The sequence below is a fragment of the Delphinapterus leucas genome, chromosome 16, assembly GCF_059928025.1.
Source record: "Delphinapterus leucas isolate spDelLeu-1000000601 "Yukka" chromosome 16, BTC_Dleu_Yukka2, whole genome shotgun sequence".
NCBI lineage: Eukaryota > Metazoa > Chordata > Mammalia > Artiodactyla > Monodontidae > Delphinapterus > Delphinapterus leucas.
The window spans coordinates 4382376-4404924 of NC_143144.1; the positions used below are offsets into that span (position 1 = coordinate 4382376).

The window sequence follows — 22549 nt, forward strand, 5'->3', positions numbered from 1 at the left end:
ACCTGAGGCCACGCACGGCCTCCTAGTTACACATTCACCCCGTCCCCGGGTTGATCATTCCGGCGCGGAGGAAGTCCTTCCCCGGCCGAGCGCCCCAGATGACGACGACCGAGCCTTTGACAAAGCGTTGCCTTCCTCGCCAGTGCAGGCACATTGCCTCCTCTGCGCGAGAAAGGACCCCGCTGTCCCAGGCCCTGTGCCCACCCCGTCACCCCCAGGCCTGTGGACCGCCCTCCCCTCGCCGCCCCCCCGCGCCCCGCCCTCCCCGCCCTCCCCGCGCCCCGCCCTCCCCGCCCCCCCGCGCCCCACCCTCCCCGCGCGCCGACCCGGATCCTCGGCGCCCATCGGCCCTCCCCGCCCCGGCCTCCCCGCGCGCACGCGCGACCACAGCGGGGGCCGGGCCTCGCGCCCCTTCCCTCTTCCCCTGCCCGCTCCGCCGCGTCCTGACCGGTGGGGGGGCGGGGCCGTGCGCCTGCGCGGAGCGGACAGTCTGGCGGGGCCGCAGCCGCGGAGTGGCAGGCAGTTGCCGTGGGGACCGCGGGCCCCTCCCTCCTCCGGTCCTCTGCCGGTGGCGTTCCCCACCAAGGCGCGGCCGCCGATCCGGCTTCCCTGCCGCCGACCCGGCGGAGCTGCAGACGTTGCCCCGCGAGAGGCGGAGCCGCTCCCAAGATGTCGCAGACGGCCATGTCCGAGACCTACGGTACGGGGCGGGGGCGCGGGCCGGGGCGCGGGTTCCCGGGCTTGCGGGCCGGGGTGGGGTGCTGGGGGCCCGGCCTTGCGGGCCGGGGTGGGGTGGGCGCGGGCGGCGGGGCGCGGATCCGAGTGCCGGGGCGCCGGCCGGCCGAGTGTGGCCAGCCTACGTGATCTGCTTCTCCGAGGGTCCTCTTGCTGGTTCTCCGCGTTCACGCCGGTAGGGTTTCCCTTTCTTAGTCTGATATCAGTAGTCAGGTTTGGGCAGCCAGTTGGAGACTCGGCTTATCTGCGATATTGTCCCTAGCAAGGGACGTGAAGGACTTGAGGCGACGCCTGCAGTTGAGTGTGCTCCTCGGCTATTGCACTTGGAGCTTTCCTAGATTGGAAGTCTTCCTTTGCACTGAAATTACAAGGACTTACCGATAGGCAACTTCATCCATTTCTATTTCCAGAGACTTTTCAGGCTGCGTGATGGCTCTTTATAAATGTGTCTTTTTAAGACCGTAAGCACCTCCGAAGCACAGCCCAGTCTGCTTGATCTTTGCTTCCTCTGTAGCACCCACACCTGAAGGCACCCAAGAGAGATTTTTTTCTTTTTAATAAACGAAAGCCTTCCCAATTCATAAACTGTGTTTCTTTTTGTCCTGCGTGGTAAAAATAAACAACATAGTACACTTCTGCTTTGTATCAAGGTTGATGAGGTGTTCACCAGTCTGGAATCACTCTCAGATGTGTGCATTCTCAGATTAAGTCTGATTTGGACTTTACAGTCCCAGGGAGGGGCTCAAGTTCAAAACCATTACTTCTCGTCAAATCAGTCATGTCTCTCCTCCGTGTGTCCTGACATGCTGCCCCCTTTCCCATCAACAGATAGGTATGGACCGGCTTTATGGGCCTGCGTGGTTTCCAACACTACAAGGTACCCACCGGCCCTGCTCTGCTCTCAGGGAGTTTACGGCCCGGGGGGGATACAATGTTAATCCAGGTATGATACTAATGAATGTTAAAAACTTAAGGCAGGAGTTCTGAAGGAATGTGGTCTCTGAAGGTATGTTAGAAAGAAACCTGACCCAGACCCAGGTCAGAGAGGCGTTAACCAGTGCGCACATACCCAGGCCCTGAGGGATCCAGGGTCCCTGTAAGAGGAGTGTGGTTGAGGCCCCTTGGCCCCTGGGCATTTGCTTCACCTTCAGCCACTCCTGTGACTGGTACCTGCCCTGTTCTTGGTAACGCTGGGAGCAGGATGGCTGTTCCTAGAAGGCTTAGGAAGTCCGACAGGACGTCCCTGGCTTGTAAGGATCAGTGTCATGGGAGCTTCTGATGCTACAGCACCTGTCACATCCACGTGGTCTGCCTCTGTCTGTAGAGAACCACAGTCAGATTTCCTAAAGAAAATCCATTTCTCCAGCAAGTTTTGGTTATGCTTTTGCTTTTTCTTTATTTTCAAGTGCTCCTTTGCCCACACTTTGCTTTTTCCTCTGACCCGGAGAAAGGAGCACATGGGAGGGGTGGAAAGTCCAAGTAGGAAACCAAGTGGGGTTATGAGTTAGGAGGAATATGGGAAGATAGAGATTTTGTTATTCAGTTGTCTCATATGAAACAATAACCTTGGTAAAATCTGGCATCTCCACTTCAGACAGAGCTCATCAAGCATCACAGGTTAACTGATCAGATTCTGTTCATCAGGCTTTGACCTTTAGTGTTCTTATTTCATGGTACCTTCCAAATATGTTTTTTATTTTTATTTTTTATTTTTTTGTGGTACACGGGCCTCTCACTGTTGTGGCCTCTCCCATTGTGGAGCACAGGCACCGGACCCGCAGGCTCAGCGGCCATGGCTCACGGGCCCAGCCGCTCCGTGGCACGTGGGATCTTCCCAGACCGGGGCATGAACCCGTGTCTCCTGCATCGGCAGGCGGACTCTCAACCACTGCGCCACCAGGGAAGCCCTGTTTTTTACTTTTAACTAACTGAACTTAATCCTTCCCTCTAGTAGAAGAAACTCATAGAAATTAGTTTTAGGAAGAGCAAGTGTGGCACTTGAAAGTGCCAACCCAAAATAAAAGTCACCCAAAACCAAGTCCTAAGCTATCACCTTCACTTATCATTGGTAGATTGGCACAGCATTGGTTCCCAAAAGGAAAACAGTCAGGTTCCCTGCTTCTGGACGTTTGCCTGTTAGGTAGCTGGTAAAGGAATGTTTTGCCTAATCTTTAAATTCCTTTGTACTCTGTGCTCATTTTCTCCCTTCTGGAAAAGGAGTCTCTGTAGGTTGACAGGTATATGATGAAACATAAAGAACCACTGCTTACCAGTGTACTCTGGTAGTGAGCTCTGTCTACTTGCCTTTTCGCTTATTAAGGCAGTATTTCACCTGCCAGGGACTGAATAGGGTTCAGTATTTTGCTGCTCTGAAAGCACCAACCACATGAATAACATATGTTATGTAATACTTTACTTAATATTGTAATACAACATTGAAATCTCGAACACATAGGTTTCTGATTGAAACCCTCCCTCTGAATATCCCTAAACCGAAACAGTGTTTCCCAAAGATTGTTAGATCCACAGCGTTCTTAATGCTCTGGCCACTTAGTATGGCTTGGGGCTTCCCAAGGAGCTCCAGACTGGCTGATCAGAAATTGCCTTTAATTTCTGATACCAAGATCTGTGAGACAAAACGAACGAATCGAATAGGTAGTATCAAGCAGTGATGTTCAGAAAGGAGCTGAGAAGCGTAAGTGGTGTAGAACAGCGGTCCTCGACCTTTTTGGCACCAGGGACCGGTTTTGTGGAAGACAGTTGTTCCGTGGACGAGGGGGCGGGGAGGGTTCAGGCGGTAATGCCAGTGATGGGGAGCAACGGGGAGCGCCGGGGAGGGATGGGGAGCGGCGGGGAGCGACGGGGAGCTGCGGATGAAGCTTTGTTTGCTCGCCGCCGCTCACTTCCTGCTGTGCCACCCAGTTCCCAACAGGCCACGGACGGTAATGGTCCGCAGCCCTGGGGTTGGGGACCCCTGGTGTAGAAGATGCTAGAAATTAAAAAAAAAAAAAATGTAAGGGCCGAGGCAGTTTGAGAGTGAGGAAAAGTCTAAGCCAAATCTCTATATACACTGGACTTTATGCATTCTACAGTGACAACAATTTATGAAGCCAGGACACAAATCGTTGGTCATATACTAGTTTTATTAGTGATACAGTATATACTCAATATTTTTATTTTGTGCTTTATTTTGAAAGTATTACAACATTTGACATATAACTTCGAGAATTATCAGGACATGTTCTTTTTAGAATGTTATCACTATAGGTTGCTATGGGTTGAACTGTGTCCCCTAAAAGGTATGTTCAAGTTCAGGTCCTAAGCCCAGGCAACCTGTGGATGTGACCTTATTTGGAAATAGGGTCTTTACTGATGTAATCAGGTTGAGTTGAGGTCATGTTGGATTAGGGTGAGCTCTCACTCAATGACTGGCATCCTTATAAGTTGAGAGGAATTTGATATAGACACATGGAGGGAAAATGTGATGTAAAGACAGGCTGAAGCCGAAGTGATGTGACTGCAAGCCCAGGACCACCAAGGATGGCCGGCAGCTCGGAAGAGGCAAGGAAGGGGTCCTTCCCTGGCATCCTCAGAGAGAGCCTGGCCCTGCCAGCACCTTGACTTTGGACTTCTAACCTAGAACTACGAGACTACCACATAAGCCATCCAGTTTGTGGCATTTTGTTATAGCAGCCATAGGAAACTAATACACAGGCATTGTAGCAGCCATAGGAAACTAATACATAGGCGTTGGTAGTCAAAATATGATTCAGGGAGAAATTCAGGCTTGATAAAGCAAAGTGGAGTGAGGAGAACATTCTAGGCAAAGGAAATAACATCTTCAGAGTCATCTGGTTCCAATGAAGTGTGAAAAAACTTGCTGTTAGGGAAATCACCTAAATTGCCATTACTGTGTTTTGTTAGACAGGGCATGTAAAAAATGTCAACAAAGGAAGCATATAACATCAGAATAAAAGGACGTTTCTCTAAATTGAATACATTTATCATTTTAAATGTTTGTATTTTTCTTTTTCTCACCATTGAAAATTGGTGAACAAGAACCAAAGCTTGGGGAACACTATAACCACCGTGGTTCTCAACTGCATGTGCCCCGAGCCCCCTGCTGTGTTAAGATGCAGATTCTGGTTTTGCATATTCACTTCTGCACCTGCCCAGCTCCCAGGCTGTGCATGCACTGTTGGTCCAAGGACCACAGCTGCATATCAGGACGCTATTCTGTACAATGCCTCCAGGCCCTAGAACTTTGAAACATTGTTCTTTGGAAAATCAGAAGTTTATGAGAATTTTTGATGGTCATTTGAACTATAAAGCATTCCAATCCTTGCCTGTCATTTGCCTTTCTCTGAAGTCTCCTAAATATTTCTAGCCACGTCAGTCCCTCAAGCTAAATATCTTGTTTTCAACTCCCTACCTACCTATTGCATGTGGATGGCCTAGAGGTAGCCTACCCCATGTCCCAAACCCAACTAATTACCCATTGCTATTCCCCAGGTACCCATTTGCCTAAGAGATGATCTTTGCTCTGAATATTTTTTTGGAATGAGAAGAAAGCTGAAGTTTCTTTGATTTTTTTTTTTTCTCCTAAACCATCCGTTAGAGATTGCTCAGACTGATGTAATAGATTTTTTTGATTTCCCATTTCTAACAAATCCATTAGAATACACGCCAGTGGAAATAGTTTGAGGGAAAACCTGTGATTCCTCTGTGTCCTGTCTGTAACACTTGCCTTTGGACGTCACAGCTTTCTCTGCCTGTCTCATCTTGGTAATGGACTGAGTTCCACGTGTCTAAAGAAGACTTTTACTTCTCTGTAGCTGTGAATATGAATCAAAAGCTAAAATGATGTGCAGGATACTATTGTCTAAAGGCGGATCAAGCAAGGCAGATGTAAAGGATAGGGTACTACAGCACAACACATAAGTCAAACGAACACTGTCTACAAATTGTCTTCCTTTGTAATCCCCACTAAGCTTTCTAAACAAAAATAAGTTTACATTGAGAGAGATTTGGCCAATAAATAAATCCCTGATGATGACGGTTGTGATACCTGGGGAATCATGCTTGATTGCTCTGCCACAGCTAGATGCAACCCTACACTACACTACAGAACAGTAATTGCTTATATGACAACACTTAGTGACCTTGGCCTTCTGACTCTTCCTATTTCTCTTATATGCTGTGTTTTGGGCAGTTCCGAAGTCGTAAAAAGCAGCTCATGTTTAGAAATGGGGGGGAGGGACACCATTCATAAAGTGCTGATACTTTATGAATGAGACGATGTATTTTAGAGGGAGGTTTACCATTTTTCAAATGTGAAGTTTTAATCTTCCAGAAGAGACCGCAGACTTAAAAACACAGCATCTTTCCCTCCTTTGTTGTAATTTAAAATATTGTTATGTGCCACGTGCTCGCTTCGTTACAGAAGTTTCTCTGGTTCACTTGCTTACACGGGTTATGATAGGAGTCCTCATAAAATAAACACCCAGCTTTGCTGCCTGTGGGGACTGGCGGATCGATTTTGCAATTCAGTCAACTCTTGATGGTGGCAAAGCACATCTCTTTCAAGACTAGACCGTAAGCTCTTTGAAAGCAGGGGACTGCTTGCATGATTTTCTGTCCCCCATGCTGTGACCAGCCCCTGGACAGCCGTCAGGGAATGTTGAATGAACCTTCACTTTGATTCCACTGGGGAGGTGGTATATTTTCCTCTCAGTTACAGGATGTGAAACAAAATGTCAGGATGAATAGAAAAGCTGACTGGAAGATGTAGTTTAATTCTTTTCTTTATGGTAGAAGTCTACCAGTTTTTTACATTGTATGTAATATAAATGCAATTCTAATTAAAACCTCTCCAAAGAGGTCACACAGGCATCCTTTTTGAGAATGGACTTCCCTTGGGAAGTCACACCTGAAATCAGCTCCCAGCGGTTGGAGCTGAGGGCTGCAGAGGCACCATTGCTTTGATTCTGGGGCAGCAGCCCTTGACTGCTGCCCATTTGAACGTAACTGCACCTGCAGAGAGAACATGATGGTCATATGGCAGCTGGCTGGCCTGCAGGTGCAAGAGCCCAGAGGCAAGCCTCAGTGTGTCCATCAGGCACTTCAGGGAGGCTGGCACCCTGCCCTGGGGCCTGGGGCACCCAGGCAGACTTCTTCCCACCCTGGGGCCAGATACCAGGTGACCGGAGTCCTTGTTCACCAAACATTCAAATGCCCGGCAGTTGGTAGTTATTAAATACATTCGTTGAATGCACTCACCTCGTTCTAAATCCATGTTTACTTAACCACCTTCTGATTATAAATTGACTCTACAGGATCAAAAATAAAATTTTTTAGAAATTATGTTTAAAAGAAAACTTCTGTTCTATAGATAATAGATTGTTAGCTCTTTTGGTCATTTTCTGAGGTAGAAGGTTTCCAACTGCAAGTGGCATAGGTACTATGAAAGTGTATATTTTTTTTCATTTTAGAGTACTTTATTCAAGTATTGGTCTGTCGGAATTCATTCTAGTGCACTCTTCTTGTTGAGTTTGAACATGTATTTTTGAAAATAGCTATAGATGAGGTTTCAGGGCTGGTTGATTCAGAAGCTCAGCCATGTCAGCAAGGACCTAAATTTTTAACATCTCTCTCCTCTGGCTGTATTATCCTCATCCCCAGAGCCATAAAACGGCTACTGTTTGTAATCTGGGTACCCTTCCTTGTTTACATCCATAGAAAAGAGGAGTGCTTTCCCATGTTTATGAAATAAAGTCCATCATCCCCATCTGATTGGGCCAAGTTAGGTCAAGTGCCTGCCCTGGACCAGTTACAGGCAGGGTAATGCCTTGCTCTCTTTAGCTGAAACCTGTGTTTCTAATCCAGTCTCAGGAAGGGAGAAGGGGCCTGGGAATCGGTTTTTAAAAACAGCGCCTGTCCTGGAGTTCTGGGGTCCTGTTTCCCGAGGTTACTGTGGCTCCTTGGGGGAAGGCTGTTAGGCAGACAACATCTACCACAGCAGTGCCTCTTAGTCTCAAAAAAATGTCAGCTGCGGTTCAGTTTGAACTTGTTTCTTCCAGTTAGTGATTTTCCTGAAGTAGAGGACAGACTTAGATGTCCCTTCTCCAATGGGGAGGACGCAGCAGAGTTGTGGAAAGAGCACGGACCTCCACGGTGGGCAAGCACAGATGGGAAAACCTGATCTTCTTAGGAAGAGCGAAATTTCTCTTGTTATTTTGCAGACACAATATACTTGCCTTTGACCTCAGTTCTCATTGTCTTTGTGAAGCTGATAAAAATATTTGGTGTTTTGAAGACTAACATTTACCTTCAGAACCACTTTACCTTTAACCATTTACCTTCAGAACCACTAATACTTTGTGGAGGGGGACGGGGAATGGAAGTCAATTATTTGGTGGCCATTGCTGTTTCCCCACTTTTCATAAATTAACACCTTGAGTAATTTTGTCATAAACTTGTACGTAATTTTGAAATCCTTCTCCTCCATTTCGTCTCTGATCACTGATGACCCCCTGGATCTCATTGCTCTAGTGCATGTGCTAGACACACACTGGATGTTTGATACGAGTCAGAATCTATCTCTAACTCAGGACACAATTGGGAGGTGGGCGCTGAAGCCTGTACCTTCTCAACTAATGCCGGAGACCTTTCCCGTTCACGTGGGGTGCTTTCATTTCTGTGTAATCTCTAAAATTGCAGATACTATTATGGTACTCGAGGCTTGCTCCAAAGTTGTAGTTCAGAAAGACACGTTTTCTGTATGAATCCTCAAATACAAGAATTACTGTTCAACTTTTCTCTTTTCATTACCCCAGTTGGAGTGTTCCCTGAAACATTTTGACAAACAGCTTGCCCTTATTTCTTCATATAATTTTATCCTCTCGTATACCTCAATCAGATTTAACATTCTACTCTTTAAAGTATTCAAACTTATTTCCTGGTTAAGGATAATTGTTTTTTTATTAGGTCTCTTCATTTCTGTCTGCTTCACTGGCTGCCAACTTCCTTTTCTGGGCAGTTTCTACTTTAGGAGAAGAATTCCTTTTCTTTTTTTTTCATATTATTACATCAAGTAGGTATCACCTAAGAACTTGCGGTTTTGATGCTGGGTCGCTGGCCAGGCTCACTCACCTGCGAAGGAACCTCAGGCCCCCAGTGGGTCTGACCCACACGAGCGTGTCCGCACAGTCTCAGAGCCTGTCCGTGACCTTGAGCAGCCCCTGGGGTCTGTGCTGAGAATGTTAAACCCACCGTGTCACAGCTCCTCTTTGCCGTCATTTAACTCAGGCTCAGACAAGGCCCCAGTGCCGCTGCCACCAGCCAGGCTGCTCGCCGCCTGTCCTGCCGCCATCCATAGGTCACTGCTCTCCTGCCACCCAGACCGGCTGCCTCGCCTAAGCCAACGCTCCACCAAGGGTTTTGCTGCTTGATTCCCCCTGCCCAGTGAACCAGAACTGTTTTTTTTTGGAAGCACTACATGTCATCTGATGTTCTGTGCGATACTTTGTCCTCCTTGTTGCTGTTCCCTGGTGTCCTCGGGGCTGTTCCTTACCCGCCAAGGTCCCCTAGTCTGGGGTCCCGCTCTCGACTACAGCCCCTTGTCCACCCTGGGCGACGGCGGGGTCCCTGCTTGGATTCTCAGTTCCTTGATGTCATTGCCTGTCCCCTTCTTCGCCTTCTCTTCTGCCCCCATTTTGAGGCCTTCACGTCCCCAGCTGCTCTCTGGACGTTGTCATATGCCCCGTCCCAGTCACCCTCACCCGCCCTCCCCCTTAGGAGCTGCGGGCTCCCGGCCCCTCCAGCCCCTTCTGTTGGGGCGATGAGCGCCCACGCCTTCCCTTCGCCTCTTCCTCAGCTGCGCTCGCGCTATGACCCCGGCCCTGGTTCCCCACCATCTGCCCTGCCCACTGCCTTGCGGGCAAAGCTCTTCTCCAATTGAGACCTCTGTAGACGGATGGCCTGTGCATCCGGCTGGGTGCTCGGGGTGCCTGGCCACCCTTCCCTCTCTCCTGGCCGGCTCGCTTTTCCTCTGCATCTGCTGTTTTAAACCTTCGTTGATCTCAAGCCCTCAGCTCACCTCCACTAGGTGACAGGAAGAGGAAGGTGCCATGCCGAGGAGACTCCCTGCCCTGCCACCCCTTCTCTGCCTGTCTTCACCTCCACACCTCACCTTAGCCCTGGTCCTACTGTCTCAAGAAAGGAGGTCTCTGTCGCGGCGGACACTAAGCCCTGCCTCCTGCCTCACACCTCATCTCTCAAGGCTTACGGACGTGTGTCACCAGTCATCCCTTTTCCGCTGGTCACTTCCCACCTGCTGGCATCCACACTGCACTCTCCCCTCACTGACCTGGCCCTTCTTTCCATCCCAGCCAAGCTCTGGTCAGAGCTGCCAGCGCTTTTTATCTGCAGCCTCTTGCATCCCCCGCCCTTCAGCAGCCCACCCTCGGCCCCAGCTCCAGTGGCCTGGCTCACCTCGGGGTGCTGGGGGTGACCTTACCGAGCTTCCGTTCACAGCACTTAGAGGAGCCACCTGCCCAGATCTCCTCCATGGTCGTGGGCATTTGAAGTGTGATCTCTGAATCTGCACCCACAACATGGATATGTCCTCAGAGCCTTCAGGCTTTCTTACCTCAGTTGTTGGTATCACTGACCAGCTGGTCCCTAAGCCGGAAACCCAGGACCCCTTCTCAGATGACCCACTGTCCCAGCACCTTTTCTGCCAGGAAGTGGAATACACGGAATGAATCCTGCAGTCAAGGCCGTCATCCACCTTTGCTTCCTTTCTGACCTCTGGAAACCTTAAAAGCAGAACCAGTGCTTGGAGAAACGAGGAAGGCAGAGGCCATCTGGTCTACTCAGCGTGACTTGATTTTCTTGAGGCTGAAGGTCAGTGGTGGAGCGGATGTGCGGGGCTCTTAGTGCCCCTTTCTGGCCCGGTGCCCAGCTCCCCGTCACTCGTCATTGTCCGTGTAGCCACAGTCATGCTGTAGCACGTGCTGCCGATTTGCTGTGGTCCGGGAAATTGGAGGTTACTTGAAACGAGTGTAAAAACAAGTCAGTAGGGCTTCCCTGGTGGCACACTGGTTGAGAGTCCGCCTGCCGATGCAGGGGACACGGGTTCATGTCCCGCTCCGGGAGGATCACATGCCGCGGAGCGGCTGCACCCGTGAGCCATGGCTACTGAGCCTGCGCGTCCGGAGCCTGTGCTCCGCAACGGGAGAGGCCACAACAGCGAGAGGCCCACGTACCGCAAAAAAAAAAAAAAAAAAGTCAGTAGGCTCCAAATGAGGTTTCCGCCATGGAGTTAATCCTTTGGCTTTGTGTTAGCTGCTTCAGCAGAGGCCATTTTTTCCTGATCCAATTTTGTCCGTGTTCCTCAATGACTGACTTTTGCCCAAGACTGGTTTCTATTCATTACCTTTCCTGTTACCTCATTTAACATTTCTCATGCAAAATTAAAAATACATTAGTAGCATATATCCCTTTTAGGTTTTCTATTTTGGGATATGCTCTTTCCCCCACACTCAAGCTTAGCTCATTCTGAGGAAACCCTCATAATGATCATAAGTCGGATGCAAAAAATTTCTTTGTGATTTTGAGCAAAGTGACATCCACTGTTATAAAACAACATCAAATCCAACTGAAGTAGACATAATTATTTAGCTCACAATTAGTTATCTTATACAACCTAACAATGTGCCCTACACGTCCCTCCATAAATTACTTTGTAACATGCCTAGTTACCTGCTCCTGGTAAGCTTTTTTTGTAGCTGTTAAGCACTGTACACTTGTCATATAAAACATACATGATATGCAATGTGTATGTCATCCAACTTCCAGCAAGGAAAGAGGGGGAAAAAAAAAAAAAAACGCAGATCATAAAAACAAAAGAAATCAGTAAAGCCAGCGAGTGCACTTTCTACCAAACCCATGGATATGGGCCTCGTGAGTGAAAGCCTCACTGCTGTGAAAAACCAGCCAACCTCACGCCCCGAGGAGAGAGTGCCAGGTTTTGTAGATGATGCCACTCAGCTCCGAGGAAGGCTGTGAAATCCAGAGCCCCTCGTCAACAGGAGGAGTTTAACGGAAACTCTTCGTAAGTTGGATCCTTGTCACCTACAGGGAATAAGTCATTGCCGGTTGTGGTGCTTGGTCGTGTTTGTGTCAACCGAACACATGTATCTCCAGATGGAAAATAACAGGACACACAGCCTCGCATCTCACCTGCCGGTCCCTCCCTCTGGGTACCACGTCCTCCTTGAAGCACACCCTTCAGTGGTCCTTTCAGTGTGGGATCTGCAGAGTCAAGTTACAGAGTCACTGTCTGATAATACCACCTATTCTTTCATTTTTTTATAGAACTTTTTATTTTGAGATCATGATAGATTCATAAGTTTAAGAAAAAATAGAGATCTCACGGACCCTTTCCCCTGTTGCCCACAGTGGGAACGTTGCAAAATGGTCGTAAGATAACCAGGATTTTGATGTTGGCATGGCTACCTATACAGATCACTTCTATCAGCACAGAGATCTCTCCTGCACCCTTTAAAGGCACATACTCTTCCTTCCTGCCCCCACCCCTCCCTAGGCCCTGGCAACCGCTCATCTGTTCATCTGTTTCAGGAGTGTTCTGTAAGTGGAATCATGCAGTGTGTAATCTTCTGGGATTGACTTCTTCACACAGCATAATTCTCTGGAGATCCATCCAGCTTATCGCATGTGTGAATGGTTCACTCCTCTTTATTGCTGAGTACTGTTCCTTGGTCTGAATGTACTAATTTGTTTAGCCAGTCACCTGTTGAAGAACATCTGGGTTCTTTCCAGTTTTTAGCGATTACAAATAAAGCTGCTACAAACATTCATGTACAGGGTTTTGTGTGAACATAAGTCTTCATTTTTCTGGGATAAATGCCTGGAAGTGCAGTTGCTGAGTCATCTGGTGGTTGCTTGTTTAGCTTTTTTGAGAAACTGTCAAGCTATTATCCAGTTCACTGTACCATTTTATATTTCTACCGGCAATGTATGAGTGATCTAGTTTCTGCACATCCTGGCCAGCATTTGGTGTTGTCACTCCTTTTTATTTTAGCCTTTCTGTTAACGTGTAGTGATACCTTATTATGGTTTTATTTACATTTTTCTAAAAATTGGCTAATGACCTTAAACATATTTTCATGTGTTTATTTGCCATTTGTATCTCCTTTTCAGTGAAATGCCTCTTCATGTCTTATGCCCATTTTCTAATTGGGTTGTTTGATTTTTTAATTAATTAATTATTGAATTATAGTTGATTTACAATATTGTATTAGTTTCAGGTGTATAGGAAGGTGATTCATTTATATAGTTTTTCAGATTCTTTTCCATTATATGTTATTACAAGATATTGAATATAGTTCCCTGTGCTATAGAGTAAATCCTTGTGGCTTATCTATTTTACGTATAGTAGTTTGTATCTGTTAAGTCCCACCTCCTAATTTATCCCTCTCCCTCCCTCTTTCCCCTTTGATAACCATAAGTTTGTTTCCTATGTCTGTGAGCCTGTTTCTCTCTTGTATATAGATTCATCTGTACTATTCTTTAGGTTCCACATACAAGTGATATCACAATAATATTTGTCTGACTTACTTCACTAAGTGTAATATTCTCTATGCTGCTGCAAATGGCAATATTCCATTCTTTTTATGGCTGAGGAATGTTCTATTGTACACACATACCACATCTTCTTAATCCAGTTGTCTGTTGATGGGCACTTGGGTTGCTTCCATATCATGGCTATTGTACATAATGCTTCCATGAACATTGGGGTGCATGTATCTTTTCAAATTAGAGTTTGTCTTTTCTGGATATATACCCAGGAGTGGGATTGCTGGATCATATGGTAGCCCTATTTTTAGTTTTTGAGGAACCCCCATACTTTTTTCCATAGTGGTTGCACAGATTTACATTCCCATCGACAGTGTAGGAGGGTTCCATTTTCTCGACACCCTCTCCAGCATTTGTTATTTTTAGACTTTTTTTTTAACATCTTTATTGGAGTATAATTGCTTTACAATGGTGTATTAGTTTCTGCTTTATAACAAAGTAAATCAGTTATACATATACATATGTCCCCATATCTCTTCCCTCTTGCATCTCCCTCCCTCCCACTTTCCCTATCCCACCCCTCTAGGTGGTCACAAAGCACTGAGCTGATCTCCCTGTGCTTTGTGGCTGCTTCCCACTAGCTAGCTATTTCACGTTTGGTAGTGTATATATGTCCATGCCACTCTCTCACTTTGTCCCAGCTTACCCTTCCCCCTCCCCATATCCTCAAGTCCATTCTCTGGTAGGTCTGCATCTTTATTCCCGTCTTGCCCCTAGGTTCTTCTGATCATTTTTTTCTTTCTTTTTTTTTTTTTTTTAGATTCCATATATATGTGTTAGCATACGGTATTTGTTTTTCTCTTTCTGACTTACCTCACTCTGTATGACAGTCTCTAGGTCCATCCACCTCATTACAAATAACTCAGTTTCGTTCCTTTTTATGGCTGAGTAATATTCCATTGTATATATGTGCCACATCTTCTTTATCCATTCATCTGTTGATGGACACTTTGGTTGCTTCCATGTCCTGGCTATTGTAAAAAGAGCTGCAATGAATATTTTGGTACATGACTCTTTTTGAATTATGGTTTTCTCAGGGTGTATGCCCAGTAATGGAATTTCTGGGTCGTATGGTAGTTCTATTTTTAGTTTTTTAAGGAAACTCCATACTGTTCTCCATAGTGACTGTATCAATTTACATTCCCACCAACAGTGCAAGAGGGTCCCCTTTTCTCCACACCCTCTCCAGCATTTATTGTTTCTAGATTTTTTGATGATGGCCATTCTGACCGGTGTGAGATGATATCTCATTGTAGTTTTCATTTGCATTTCTCTAATGATTAATGATGTTGAGAATTCTTTCATGTGTTTGTTGGCAATCTGTATATCTTCTTTGGAGAAATGTCTATTTAGGTCTTCTGCCCATTTTTGGATTGGGTTGTTTGGTTTTTTTGATATTGAGCTGCATGAGTTGCTTGTATATTTTGGAGATTAATCCTTTGTCAGTTGCTTCATTTGCAAATATTTTCTCCCATTCTGAGGGTTGTCTTTTCGTCTTGTTTGTGGTTTCCTTTGCTGTGCAAAAGCTTTTAAGTTTCATTAGGTCCCATTTGTTTATTTTTGTTTTTATTTTCATTTCTCTAGGAGGTGGGTCAAAAAGGATCTTGCTGTGATTTATGTCATAGAGTGTTCTGCCTATGTTTTCCTCTAAGAGTTTGATGGTGTCTGGCCTTACATTTAGGTCTTTAATCCATTTTGAGTTTATTTTTGTATATGGTGTCAGGGAGTGTTCTAATTTCATTCTTTTACATGTAGCTGTCCAGTTTTCCCAGCACTACTTATTGAAGAGGCTGTCTTTTCTCCACTGTATATTCTTGCCTCCTTTATCAAAGATAAGGTGACCATATGTGTGTGGGTTTATCTCTGGGCTTTCTATCCTGTTCCATTGATCTATATTTCTGTTTTTGTGCCAGTACCATACTGTCTTGATTACTGTAGCTTTATAGTAGAGTCTGAAGTCAGGGAGCCTGATTCCTCCAGCTCCGTTTTTCACTGTCAGGATTGCTTTGGCTATTCAGGGTCTTTTGTGTTTCCATACAAATTGTGAAATTTTTTGTTCTAGTTCTGTGAAAAATGCCAGTGGTAGTTTGATAGGGATTGCATGGAATCTGTAGATTGCTTTAGGTAGTAGAGTCATTTTCACAATGTTGATTCTTCCCATCCAAGAACATGATATATCTCTCCATCCATTTGTATCATCTTTAATTTCTTTCATCAGTGTCTTATAATTTTCTGCATACAGGTCTTTTGTCTCCTTAGGTAGGTTTATTCCTAGATATTTTATTCTTTTTGTTGCAAAGGTAAATGGGAGTGTTTTCTTAATTTCATTTTCAGATTTTTCATCATTAGTGTATAGGAATGCAAGAGATTTCTGTGCATTAATTTTGTATCCTGCTACTTTACAAAATTCATTGATTCGCTCTAGTAGTTTTCTGGTAGCATCTTTAGGATTCTCTATGTAGAGTATCATGTCATCTGCAAACAGTGACAGCTTTACTTCTTCTTTTCCAATTTGGATTCCTTTTATTTCTTTTTCTTCTCTGATTGCTGTGGCTAAAACTTCCAAAACTATGTTGAATAATAGTGGCGAGAGTGGGCAACCTTGTCTTGTTCCTGATCTTAGTGGAAAAGGTTTCAGTTTTTCACCATTGAGGACAATGTTGGCTGTGGGTTTGTCATATATGGCCTTTATTATGTTGAGGAAAGTTCCCTCTATGCATACTTTCTGGAGGGTTTTTATCATGAATGGGTGTTGAATTTTGTCGAAAGCTTTCTCTGCATCTATTGAGATGATCATATGGTTTTTCTCCTTCAGTGTGTTAATATGGTGTATCACATTGATTGATTTGTGTATATTGAAGAATCCTTGCATTCCTGGAATAAACCCCAGTTGATCATGGTGTATGGTCCTTTCAATGTGCTGTTGGATTCTGTTTGCTACTATTTTGTTGAGGATTTTTGCATCTGTGTTCATCAGTGATATTGGCCTGTAGTTTTCTTTCTTTGTGACGTCTTTGTCTGGTTTTGGTATCAGGGTGATGGTGGCCTCGTAGAATGAGTTTGAGAGTGTTCCTCCCCCTGCTATATTTTGGAAGGGTTTGAGAAGGATAGGTGTTAGCTCTTCTCTAAATGTTTGATAGAATTAGCCTGTGAAGCCATCTGGTCCTGGGCTTTTGTTTGTTGGAAGATTTTTTTTTTTTTTTTTTTTTTTTTTTTGCGGTATGCGGGCCTCTCACTTCTGCGGCCTCTCCCATTGCGGAGCACAGGCTCCGGACGCGCAGGCTCAGCGACCATGGCTCACGGGCCCAGCCGCTCTGCGGCATGCGGGATCCTCCCAGACCGGGGCACGAACCCGTGTCCCCCGCATCGGCAGGCGGACTCTCAACAACTGCGCCACCAGGGAAGCCTGTTGGAAGATTTTTAATCACACTTTCAATTTCAGTGCTTGTGATTGGTCTGTTCATATTTTCTATTTCTTCCTGATTCAGTCTCAGCAGGTTGTGCATTTCTAAGAATTTGTCCACTTCTTCCAGGTTGTCCCATTTTATTGGCATATAGTTGCTTGTGGTAATCTCTCATGATCCTTTGTATTTCTGCAGTGTCAGTTGTTACTTCTCCTTTTTCATTTCTAATTCTATTGATTTGAGTCTTCTCCCTTTTTTTCTCGATAAGTCTGGCTAATGGTTTATCAATTTTGTTTATCTTCTCAAAGAACCAGATTTTAGTTTTATTGATCCTTGCTCTCATTTCCTTCATTTCTTTTTCGTTTATTTCTGATCTGATCTTCATGATTTCTTTCCTTCTGCTAACTTTGGGGTTTTTTTTGTTCTTCTTTCTCTAATTGCTTTAGGTATAAGTTTAGGTTGTTTATTTGAGATTTTTCTTGTTTATTAAGGTAGGATTGTATTGCTATAAACTTCCCTCGTAGAACTGCTTTTGCTGCATCCCATAGGTTTTGCGTCGTTGTGGTTTCATTGTCATTTGTTTCTAGGTATTTTTTTATTTCCTCTTTGATTTCTTCAGTCATCTCTTGGTTATTAAGTAGTGCGTTGTCTAGCCTCCATGTGTTTGTATTTCTTACAGATTTTTCCCTGTAATTTATATCTAGTCTCATAGCAGTGTGGTCGGAAAAGATACTTGATACGATTTCCATTTTCTTAAATTTACCAAGGCTTGATTTGTGACCCAAGATATGATCTATCCTTGAGAATGTTCCATGAGCACTTGAGAAGAATGTGTATTCTGTTGTTTTTAGATGGAATGTCCTATAAATATCAATTAAGTCCATCTTGTTTAATGTATCCTTTAAAGCTTGTGTTTCCTTATTTATTTTCATTTTGGATGATCTGTCCATTGGTGAAAGTGGGGTGTCAAAATCCCCTAGTATGATTGTGTTACTGTCGATTTCCCCTTTTATGGCTGTTAGTATTTGCCTTATGTATTGAGGTGCTCCTATGTTGGGTGCATAAATATTTACAATTGTTATATCTTCTTCTTGGATTGACCCCTTGATCATTATGTAGTGTCCTTCTTTGTCTCTTGTAATAGTCTTTGTGTTAAAGTCTATTTTGTCTGGTAGGAGAATTGCTACTCCAGCTTTCTTTGGATTTCCATTTGCATGGAATATCTATTTTCATCCCCTCACTTTCAGTCTGTATGTGTCCCTAGGTCTGAAGTGGGTCTCTTGTAGACAGCATATATATGGGTCTTGGTTTTGTATCCATTCAGCCAGTCTGTGTCTTTTGGTTGGACCATTTAATCCTTTTACATTTAAGGTAATTATCGATATGTATGTTCGTATTACCATTTTCTTAATTGTTTTGGGTTTATTATTGTAGGTGTTTTCCTCCTCTTGTGTTTCCTGCCTAGAGAAGTTCCTTTAGCATTTGTTGTAAAGCTGGTTTGGTGGTTCTGAATTCTCTTAGCTTTTGCTTGTCTGTAAAGGTTTTAATTTCTCCATCAAATCTGAATGAGATCCTTGCTGGATAGAGTAATCTTGGTTGTAGTTTTTTCTCCTTCATCACTTTAAATATGTCCTGCCACTCCCTTCTGGCTTGCAGAATTTCTGCTGAAAGATCAGCTGTTAACCTTATGGGGATTCCCTTATGGGTTATTTCTTGTTTTTCCCTTGCTGCTTTTAATATTTTTTCTTTGTATTTAATTTTTGATAGTTTGATTAGTATGTGTCTTGGCATGTTTCTCCTTGGATTTATCCTGTATGGGACTCTCTGCACTTCCCGGACTTGATTAACTATTTCCTTTCCCATATTAGGGAAGTTTTCAACTATAATCTCTTCAAATATTTTCTCAGTCCCTTTCTTTTTCTCTTCTCCTTCTGGGATCCCTATAATTTGAATGTTGGTGCGTTTAATGTTGTCCCAGAGGTCTCTGACACTGTCCTCAATTCTTTTCATTCTTTTTTCTTTATTCTGCTCTGCAGTAGTTATTTCTACTATTTTATCTTCCAGGTCACTGATCCGTTCTTCTGCCTGTTCATCACTGTTTGTTTGCTCTTTAGTTCTTCTAGGTCCTTGTTAAACGTTTCTTGTATTTTCTCCATTCTATTTACAAGATTTTGGATAATCTTCACTATCATTACTCTGAATTCTTTTTCAGGTAGACTGCCTATTTCCTCTTCATTTGTTAGGTCTGGTGTGTTTTTACCTTGCTCCTTCATCTGCTGTGTGTTTTTCTGTCTTCTCATTTTGCTTAACTTACTGTGTTCGGGGTCTCCTTTTCGCAGGCTGCAGGTTCGTAGTTCCCATTGTTTTTGGTGTCTGTCCCCAGTGGCTAAGGTTGGTTCAGTGGGTTGTGTAGGCTTCCTGGTGGAGGGGACTAGTGCCTGTGTTCAGGTGGATGGGGCTGGATCTTGTCTTTCTGGTGGGCAGGTCCACGTCTGGTGGTGTGTTTTGGGGTGTCTGTGGCCTTAATTATGATTTTAGGCAGCCTCTGTGCTAATGGATGGGGTTGTGTTCCTGTCTTGCTAGTTGTTTGGCATAGGGTGTCCTGCACTGTAGCTTGCTGGTCATTGAGTGGAGCTGAGTCTTGGCGCTGAGATGGAGATCCCTGGGAGATTTTTGCCATTTGATATTACGTGGAGCTGGGAGGTCTCTTGTGGACCAGTGTCCTGAACTTGGCTCTCCCACCTCAGTGGCACAGCACTGACTCCTGGCTGGAGCACCAAGAGCCTGTCCCCTAGACGGTTAAGAATAAAAGGGAGGAAAAAAAGAAAGAAAGAAAGAAGAAGATAAAATAAAGTAAAATTAAAGTTATTAAAAATAATTATTATTAAGAAAAAAAATTTTTAAGTAATAAAAAAAACAGACAAATGGTAAAAGCAAAACTATACAGACAAAATCACACACAGAAGCATACACACTCACAAAAAGAGAAAAAGGGGAAAAAATGTATATATCGTTGCTCCCAAAGTCCACCTCCTCAATTTGGGAGGGTTCGTTGTCTATTCAGGTATTCCACAGATGCAGGTACATCAAGTTGATTGTGGAGATTTAATCCGATGCTCCTGAGGCTGCTGGGAGAGATTTCCCTTTCTCTTCTTTGTTCTCACAGCTCCCGGGGTTCAGCTTTGGATTTGGCCCCGCCTCTGCGTGTAGGTCGTCGGAGGGTGTCTGTTCTTCGCTCAGACAGGACGGGGTTAAAGGAGCCGCTGATTCGGGGGCTGTGGCTCACTCAGCCCGGGGGCAGGGAGGGGCACGGAGTGCGGGGCGACCCTGCGGCTGCAGAGGCCGGCGTGACGTTGCAGCAGCCTGAGGCCCGCCGTGCGTTCTCCTGGGGGAGTTGTCCCTGGATCCCGGGACCCTGGCAGTGGCGGGCTGCACAGGCTCCCGGGAGGGGGGTGTGGATAGTGACCTGTGCTCGCACACAGGCTTCTTGGTGAAGCAGCGGCAGCCTTAGCGTCTCATGCCCGTCTCTGGGGTCCGCGCTTTTAGCCGCAGCTCGCGCCCGTCTCTGGGGCTTCTTTAAGCAGCGCTCTGAATCCCCTCTCCTCGCGCACCAGGAAACAAAGAGGGAAGAAAAGTCTCTTGTCTCTTCGGCAGCTCCAGACTTTTCCCGGCCTCCCTCCCGGCCAGCTGTGGCGCACTAACCCCCTGCAGGCTGTGTTCACGCTACCAACCCCAGTCATCTCCCTGCGCTCCGACCGAAGCCCGAGCCTCAGCTCCCAGCCCCGCCCGCCCCGGCGGGGGAGCAGACAAGCCTCTCGGGCTGGTGAGTGCTGGTCGGCACCGATCCTCTGTGCGGGAATCTCTCCGTTTTGCCCTCCGCACCCCTGTTGCTGTGCTCTCCTCTGTGGCTCCGAAGCTTTCCCCCTCTGCCACCCGCAGTCTCCGCCAGCGAAGGGGCTCCTAGTGTGTGGAAACCTTTCCTCCTTCACGGCTCCCTCCCACTGGTGCAGGTCCCGTACCTATTCTTTTGTCTCTGTTTATTCTTTTTTCTTTTGCCCTACCCAGGTACGTGGGGATTTTCTTGCCTTTTGGGAGGTCTGAGGTCTTCTGCCAGCGTTCAGTGGGTGTTCTGTAGGAGTTGTTCCACGTGTAGATGTATTTCTGATGTATTTGTGGGGAGGAAGGTGATCTCCGCATCTTACTCTTCTGCCATCTTGAAGCTCCTCCTGTAGACTTTGTTTTTTTTAAAGATGTTGGGAGTAGGAGTTTACTAATTTTATTTATTTATTTTTGCTGTGTTGGGTCTTTGTTTCTGTTGTGGCAAGTGGGGGCCACTCTTCATCGCGGTGCGCGGGCCACTCACTATCGCGGCCTCTCTTGTTGCCGAGCACAAGCTCCAGGCGCGCAGGCTCAGTAGTTGTGGCTCACGGGCCTAGTTGCTCCATGGCATGTGGGATCCTCCCAGACCAGGGCTTGAACCCGTGTCCCCTGCATTAGCAGGCAGATTCTCAACCACTGCGCCACCAGGGAAGCCTCCTCCTGTAGACTTTTTGGTGATGGCCATTCTGACCAGTGTGAGGTGGTACCTCATTGTGGTTTTGATTTGCATTTTCCTGATGATCAGTGATGCTGAGCATCTTTGCATGTGCCTGTTGGCCATCTGTATGTCTTCTTTGGAGAAACGTCTATCTAGATCTTCCACCCATTTTTTGATTGGGTTTTTGTTTTTTTTGATATTAAGCTGCATGAGCTGTTTGTATAGTTTAGAGATTAACCCCTTGTTGGTCTCATTATTTGCAAATATTTTCTCTCAGTCTGTAGGTTATCTTTTCATTTCATTGATGGTTTCCTTTGCTGTGCAAAAGCTTTTAATATAGATTAGGTCCCATTTGTTTATTTTTGCTTTTATTTCTTATTTCTAAGAAAATATTGCAACCATTTATGTCCAAGAATGTCTTGCCTGTGTTCTCGTTTAGGAGTTTTATGGTGTCATGTCTTATTTTTAGGTCTTTAAACCATTTTGAGTTTATTTTTGTATATGGTGTGAGGGAGTGTTCTGATTTCATTTACATGTAGTTGTCCAGCTTTCTCAACCCCACTTGTTGAAGAGACTGTGTTTTCTCTACTGTATATTCTTGTCTCCTTTGTCATAGATTTATTGACTGTAGGTTTATTTCTGGCCTCTCTGTTCTATTGCATTGGGCTATATGTCTGTTTTTGTGCCAATACCACAGTTTTGATTACTATAGCTTTATAGTATAGTCTGAAGTCTGGAAGGGTTATGCCTCCAGCTTTGTTCTTTTTCCTCGGGATTGCTTTGGCAATTATGGGTCTTTTTTGGTTCCATATAAATCTCAGGATTGTTATTCTTGTTCTGTGAAAAATGTCATGGGTATTTGATAGGGATTGCACTAAATTTATAGATTGCTTTGGGTGGTATGGACATTTTGACAATATTAATTCTTCCAATCCAAGAGTGTGGGATATCTTTTCATTTCTTTGAATCAGCTTCAATTTCCTTTATCGATGTTTTATATTTTTCAGTGTATAGGTCTTTCACCTCCTTGGTTAAGTTTATTCCTAGATATTTTTTTGATGAAATTTTAAATGGGATTTTTTTTTTTTTACTTTCTCTTTCGGATATTTCATCGTTAGTGTAAAGAAATGCAACAGATTTATGTATTTAATCTTGTATCCTGCTACCTTACTGAATTCATTTATTACTTCTAATGGTGAGTTTGACAGATTTA

General features: G+C 45.1%; 1 protein-coding gene across 1 annotated transcript in view; it reads left to right on the top strand.

The window, feature by feature from the left end:
• Positions 1–456: 456 nt before the first annotated feature.
• RAB4A (RAB4A, member RAS oncogene family) overlaps positions 457–22549 on the top strand; it is a 53589-nt gene continuing 31496 nt past the window's right edge. The window contains exon 1 of the mRNA XM_022553232.2: positions 457–700. Within this exon, the coding sequence (XP_022408940.1) occupies positions 670–700 (31 nt within the window). The 5' untranslated portion in view covers positions 457–669. The remainder of the gene's footprint in view (positions 701–22549) is intronic.